We start from the raw sequence: 7438 nt of genomic DNA on the forward strand, positions 1-7438 counted from the left end.
AGTGGTTTAAATAAGATATAAAAACAAAAATCTATATCAGCATGTCAAAAATTGATTAACTAAACCGTTTATACAAAAAAATAAATAAATTTAAGATGGATGTTACAATAATAATAAACTTTCAGTGAAAAATTAACCCAACATAACCTCTTTTGTAAAAAAATTTAAGAATTAAAAAATTGGATGTTCACAATCTATAATAAACTTTTAGGTGAAAATCAGACTCGATGTACCATTTATGCAAAACGGTTAACTTAGAATTAAAACAAAACCATAACAAGTTTGTTTGTATGTATGGATCAAACCAGATTTACCATTAAGTTCATTCCATTTAATTGTGATCTTCACTACAATCACATTCCAAGCAACTGAATAATATAGCTTTAAAGAAAAAGACTTTGCATTTACAGTACAATTAAAAAAAGGACCTGAATTCGAGAAATAGTGATTTCTAACCCAAAAAAAGAGTCTAACCGACTTTGTGTCTACCTTTTTGGCCAAGAGACTTCCAAGACGACTCAAGTTGCAGCAAATGCAATTTCTCCACAAACGGTTCCAAAACTTCTGCCTCTTCCTCTGGTGCAAACGCCATGCATATGCTAAGCTCTTGGACTGCTTTCTTGTAATCTCTGAAAACATGTAAAATGTTAATTCATATGAATTGATAACAAAAGATTTACAAACCAAATCTTAGCATAGCAAAAACTACCCAACAAAATCTCAAATTTGTGTACCTGCTATAGTACAACATCATCCCATGGTCTCTCCTCAAAGACCAATTATGTGGTTGCAGAATCAATAATCTTTCTGAAGCCATGATAGCCAGCCTAAAAAAACATTTAAATTTAAGATATACCACTTATTTTCACTTATAGGTTTCCAATACAGGATCAATGAGTCAGATATGTAAAAAAATAGCAAATATGGATATATAGAAAGTTTCTAAATAAGACACAAGTAAAAATTAACAACTGTCTTTTAGATGCATTATTACTCATCAATCTAGTCTTTGATAAATGATCTTAAAACCTTATTTGGAATACATTTATGTTTTGAATTGTAGGAGATAAAATGAAGCTTTTGGTTAGAATATGTCTAAGAACCAAAAATACTCCAATTTCGCTTCTGCGTTTTGAATACAACGACTATTAAAGACACAGATATCCTGCAACTCTATTCTATATAAAAGGAAAGGTTGCAATATGGGTAGATAGAAAGAAGCTCTCAATAACACTAGTTTCACTAAATATAACTAATTACTTAAGATTTAATAGAAATCCAGCAGTGGAATCAATTAGGATTTCAGTTAGAATAAGTCTACAAAACAAAAAAAAAAATGTAAATATAGTATCTAATATCCAAGATCTCTCAAAGTAAAAATGAATTACTATTTGTTAGATATATTATTGATTAGTTTATGACTAATTCCTGTGACCTATTTTAGAATCCAGTTATAGTTAGAATTGCGAGAGATAAAATAGGGATTTTGGTTAAAATTTATCTAAAAACTAAACAAGTTCTAAAAGTGTTAGGAATTAAAAAAAAAAAGTAGCAGTCATTAATGCATTATTGCTTTCCCCTAAGAAAAATTGTAAGTATCTAAGTTGCATTTTATGTTATCAACAACAATTCTCCTCTTTCTTTCTCATTGCCAACTTGCAAAATTAGCATCTTGAACCTGTAGGGGAAACATAAAAGCAATCTTTACTATTAGAAGATCAATTTTTTTCATTTATTTTTTGAATCACAAATAGTACCTTAGATCTTGAGGTCGAATCAAAGGAATATTTGAACTGTCTATATTGTTGTTGTTTAATTCATTTTGATCATGAACAGGTCTCAGTGGTGAAGTTAGCATTAACCCATGGTTCATTCTCGAAGCACGTTTCCAATGAAGTCTCTGCAGAGTTAGGGAGTTTTTTAAAAACAATTGTTATACATGTGAAAACGAAGTCAAATAACTTTTTTACGAGTTCATTTAGAGCTTACAATCAAATTTGCTAGATAAATCCCAATGATATCACGGTTTGTGGCAATGTCTAATCCAGAAAGTGAACTGCTGTTTAAATCTGAGGCTTTTGATCTAGGATCATCTACACATCTTCCATTTACAACACCAAACAGACTGTGCCCAGAAGTTACCTTAAAAAGCTCCTAAAAATGAAAGCAATAATGCAATGAAAAATTAACATAAGGAAGACAAAATCAAAGCTCGACAGAGAACAATCTTAAATCCTAAATCCAATAAGAAAGACGTTTAAGACTCATTTGAAAACAATTTCTAATCTGGATCTAGGTCTAGACGAGAAAACATAAATAAATTTACGCATTTGTGTTTGACTAGGTTTTATTTCCACATCTGATATCATACAGAATCACATCCATCTGGGATACTTGATAAAAGTGTTTCTAAAAATTTATTAACAATTTCTCATGATCCATGTCAAAGTTTTTCTAAATGAGTCGATCAAGTGGAGGTGGATGTAAGAAGGTCCTACTTATCAAGGAAATTGTTTGATGAAATAAGTGGTTTAATTGAATTATTTGAATTAAATTATCAAAATTTAATAGTTTAAAATGTTATAAAGAATAAATTAAGTCAATTTAATCTATGATTAAAGAACTTCTTGCAATCCCTTTGTTTTCTTTTTGGGTTTCCAATTAATTTTAAAGACTAACTCACCTCAGGATTTCCCATTTGGGGCCAAATCAAAAACTCTTCCCCAACTCGTGAACCAACAATAGTTAGATTAAGTCGTCGACAAACCTCAATATATATTATACTAAGTAAGATCGCTGCAAGAAAACAAACAAACAAACATGAAACTGTCTCCATTAGTATTATTCAAACAAATTCTTAATAAAGAACAGAGTTTAAGAAAGTTTCTTACCACTTCCACATCCATCACTCAAAACCGAGTGTAAATAGCAATACTTTGGATCAACAAGAACCGGGGACCTTTTAAAACCTCTCAACCCAAAAAGAACAACATTAACTGCCTCCAAAACCTCTACGAAATGACAACCTATTTCTCGCGAAACCAGCTCAGCCTCAACTTCCTTAGCAATAGAATCTAACTCAGTAAGCCAACCATTAATGTTCTTTCCTCCTAAAGGCATTGTCTCAAGATATTCCCATTCTTCGTTTTCAGATTGATTTTGGGTATCTTCCCTCTCGTTTTTTACAAACCTACCATCCATTTCACGGTTATAAGATACAAATGCTTCATCTTCAGCTGCAATGTACATCAAAACCTGAAAATAACAATTGTAGATCCAAATCAAACCAATTAAGTACACTCAAACATATATAAATTCAATTAATTGCATTATTACATTTATTCTATATTTATAAATGATAGTACAAAGGATAATATTGTAATTAGTATAGTAAAACCTAGAAATCTAGAATTTGTAGATGGGATGAGCATGAGATAAATGAGATTAATAATTTAATATCATAACAACCCTAATACATAGCTTCATACAAATTACTAATATATCTCTAAGAAGAGCTCAATAGAGAATGACAAAATTACCCTTGCAAGAGAGATGTCTTTATCTTTAGATTGGAAAGATATCTCTTGAGTAAACTTTTGCCTAGCTACCTTAATAACCTGCCATTGAAGAAATAGGTTTCATTAATGAAGAATAATAAAAGATTCTAAGTAAATCAAATGAAGAAAAAGAAGAAGAAACAGTTGCAGACCTCTTGATAAAGATCAGAACTGGAGGTGTTGTTTGTTGAGGCTAGAGTAGAATTAGCCATAGGAGTCAAACTGATCTTCTTCTTCTTCGTGATGTTCATCTTGTTGTCTCCAATCGAAGAAGAACGATGATGATGATGATTCATCTCCAACCCACCAATTGCATACTTCTTAAGATCAGTTTGATTTCCGTTTGAAGGGTACCTGAAAAATCGGGGATTACAATAATCTTGACGAATTGTCAAAGAAGCCGCTATTCCGGTCACCGGCATGTCAGTTGCTGTTGTTGAAGAAGGGTGATGATGACACCAGCCAGTCAAAGAAGCAATCAACATTGAGAAAGAAAAGAGAAAGAGAGAAAAGAGAGGAAGAATGAAAAGTGAAAAGTGAGAAAAAAAAAAACAATTTATAGAGAATCAGGCATGTTCTTCAGAATTGGAAGTGGAAAGAGATATAGGGGAAAATGAGGATGTGGGTTTGGTAAGGGAAGTGGGTTTGAACACAGATATAAAACTTCCAGAAAGCATGGAAATCAATGGGATGAAAGAAGAAGAAAACCTGAAAGAAAGAGAAGATGATGAATATTTGTAAAAGAAGAATGAATAATTCTCAAGATCCATGTCTATGACTTTCTCCGACGAAGTCCCTACCGTAGCATCAGCCGAACCCACTAATCTAACCTTTTATACACACTTTTTCTCTCTCCTTATCACGCATATCTAGTTGTTCATTGGTACGTAATCCAACCCGATAGAAAATAGAAATTGTTACAGAGAGATTCCTTTTCTCAGCTAGCTAGCTTACTTCGCTCCACCCTTTTTAATGAAATTTGGGTGAATCATGAATTGAAGTTTTACAGTAGAGAGAGAAACTGTTTTAATGGCGATGGATGGAGGTGTGGCACTTCACTTTTGGTTGTTCGAATCTTTATGGGTTTTTTTTCTTGATAAACTAAATAAGAAAACAAAATCCAACCCAGCTTTTAAAATATTAATTTTTTTATAAATAAAAAATTAACCATCAAAATAAATATAGCATTTTTATTAATTTTTATTTTGTTTCCTTCTTTTAAACAAGACATTGAAAATGTGTGTTTTTATTAAGTTGTTTGGTACGTCACTAATTAGTTGCTTTTAAAATTTCGCAACAAACAAATTATATTAAATAAAGTGAATAATTATTTAAATGATAAATATTTAGGACATGAAAACTAATTTGAATAATAATTTATAAAAAAAAAAATAGTTATTACCAAACAAAAAATATTGTTGATGTTTTTAAATGAACAGTAATTATATAAATATAATAGTGACAAAATAATATTTTTTATATAAACTATATATATATATATATAAGGGCTACAAAATCTTTAATTAATATATATATATATATATATATATATATTGATTTTTTGGATTTTGTATTATTTTATAATGCAATATTTAAGTGAATGTGATTAAATAGTAAATATTATTTTTTAATAGTAATATACTATATTAATCAATAAAGATAATTAAAAAAAGAGTGATATAATATTAATTAGTGTTTAACTCTATGTCTAGGGTCACAATTTGGGTCCATTTCAAGTTCGCGAGTTCAGGTTGATAGATTAACTAGAGCTGCAAATGAGTCAAGTCACTCATGAGCTGCTCACAAGTCGCTCGGTCAAAACTCGACTTGAGCTTGACTTTGAGCGAGCTCGAGCTGGCTCGCTCACAAGTCGCTCGGTCAAAACTCGACTTGAGCTTGACTTTGAGCGAGCTCGAGCTGGCTCGTTTAATATTTGAGTTGAGCTCGAGCTCATATAATACTGGTTTGATGGCTTGTCGAGCTTTTTGAAGCCTAATAATATATATTTTTATTTTTTTAATATTAAAACATAAAATCTAAAACAATTTTTTTCCTTCACTCTCTTTTTAAAGTCCATATGACATACCCACAATTCACATTATTATATTTTATGGTCAAAAGTTAAAAAAAAGAAAAACCTTAATTCTCTAATACATCATCATATCCTACATGACTTTTTATATTCACTATTTTTATTACTTATTCATAAAAATTCTTCATTTTTCTACATATTATTTCTCATTTACTCAATTTCTCTGACTCATTCACATAGTTTTTTCATTTCTCCATATTATCTCTCACTTATTCAAATGGCGTGCACAAAACATACATCGTTAGGAAATCGACTAAAGACAATGAGTTAAGGAAGTAACTAGCGATGAAGGCGGCTATAAATCTTCTCCAGCTACCAGAGGTGTGAAGAAGCCTCACAAGTTTCGCTAGGAACAGTTGCTTTGAGAGAGATCTTTAAGTACCAAAAGAGTATGAAGCTTTTGATCCGAAAACTTCCATTCCAAAGATTTGTTCGTGAGATTGCACAAAATTTCAATATAGATATGAGATTCAGAGCTCCGACATAGTTGCTCTCTAGGAGGCAGTTGAGGCTTATTTAGTTAGTCTATTTGAAGACACTAATCTCTACGTCATTCACGCCAAACGGGTGACTATTATGCCTAAAGATATTCAACTTGCGAGACGTATTCGTAGCAAGGGACTTAGAGACCTTATAGGTGTTTAATGATTATGTTAATAGTCATGTTTTTGTCGATTATCAACTAGTTTCTTTCAATAGACTCCACTTACTAGTTTTTTTTCAATAGACTCCACTTAAAATGTCTATTGTGGCTTTGTTAAATCGATATATTATGTTATTAGTTATTTATGATTAAATATTGATTTGTTTTAATTGATTTTTCATTTTTAAATATTATGTTTTTAATGTTGAATGAGTATAAAAGTTTGATATTTTCATTTTGAAAATAAATTTTGGTTTGAATTAATTAAAATTTAATTTTAGTTCAAGCTCTCGAGTCAAACCGAGCTTGTAGATAAATAGTCGAGTCGAGCTCGATCTCAAATTTATAAACTCGTTCAAGCTCGAGTTCGAGTCGAGCTAATAAATAATTAATCAAGTCGAGTTCGAGCTTAAACAAGTTCGAGCTCGGCTTGACTCATTTGCAGCCCTAAGATTAACGGGTTGAACGATACTAACATGAACATGATCTGTTTAGTAATTTGAATCAAAATCTCTAACCTAAACATGACCTGTTTATTTGTGATTAACCTGAAACTGACATGTTTGACTCGATTTACCTAACTCAACTTGAATCAAACCCGAAGTAATTAATTCACATATCTCTATTTCAAATTAAAATAACATCAACACAAAACAAAAATTAAGCTAAATCATAAACTAGTTATATATTTTTTTTTAAATATGAGTAAGTGAATATGAAAGAATAACATAAAACTCAGCAAAAGAAACTCGTAAACAAGTTGTCGGGTCTACTTTTGATCATTTTAGGTCGACCCGATTTTGACCTGTTTATTAATCAAGTTAAACAGGTCGACCTGATTTTGACCCGAACAAAAGAATACATGATCCTAACCTTTTTTTTGTTCGGTCTAGATCTTGTTTTCATGTCGGGTCTAAAATTATCGGGCCTTATTTAGTCTTGATTCTTATTAGAAATATTCGGTTTAAATCAAGAATCATTCATAAATTTTATTTAAAATACACTTTAAATTTTTGGTTAAAAATAATTATATTGACAATTTTATTTTTATCTTTTTGTGTTTTTAATGAGAATTTAATATTGTAACTTTTGGTTTTAAAAATAATTATTGTCAACAATAAATAAAGAATAATTATATGTGTCTTA

The 7438-nt window shown here is 30.5% G+C and overlaps 1 protein-coding gene across 2 annotated transcripts; it reads right to left on the reverse strand.

The window, feature by feature from the left end:
- Positions 1-309: 309 nt before the first annotated feature.
- LOC124930104 lies at positions 310-4614 on the reverse strand. Of its 2 annotated transcripts, XM_047470465.1 has the most exons (8): positions 3710-4613; positions 3540-3617; positions 2892-3255; positions 2684-2796; positions 1990-2154; positions 1758-1900; positions 735-827; positions 310-629 (listed from the first exon to the last, which is right to left on the reverse strand). In XM_047470465.1, exons 1-8 carry the CDS (start codon positions 4040-4042, stop codon positions 470-472), a joined length of 1449 nt encoding a protein of 482 aa, XP_047326421.1. In that variant the 5' UTR covers positions 4043-4613; the 3' UTR covers positions 310-469. The 2 variants fall into 2 exon arrangements, with proteins under 2 accessions (XP_047326421.1, XP_047326422.1); XM_047470466.1 differs by lacking the exons at positions 310-629; positions 735-827 and adding an exon at positions 1515-1678 and having other exon boundaries at positions 3710-4614.
- Between the last annotated feature and the right edge of the window lie 2824 nt (positions 4615-7438).

The sequence above is a fragment of the Impatiens glandulifera genome, chromosome 3 (assembly GCF_907164915.1).
Source record: "Impatiens glandulifera chromosome 3, dImpGla2.1, whole genome shotgun sequence".
Lineage (NCBI taxonomy): Eukaryota > Viridiplantae > Streptophyta > Magnoliopsida > Ericales > Balsaminaceae > Impatiens > Impatiens glandulifera.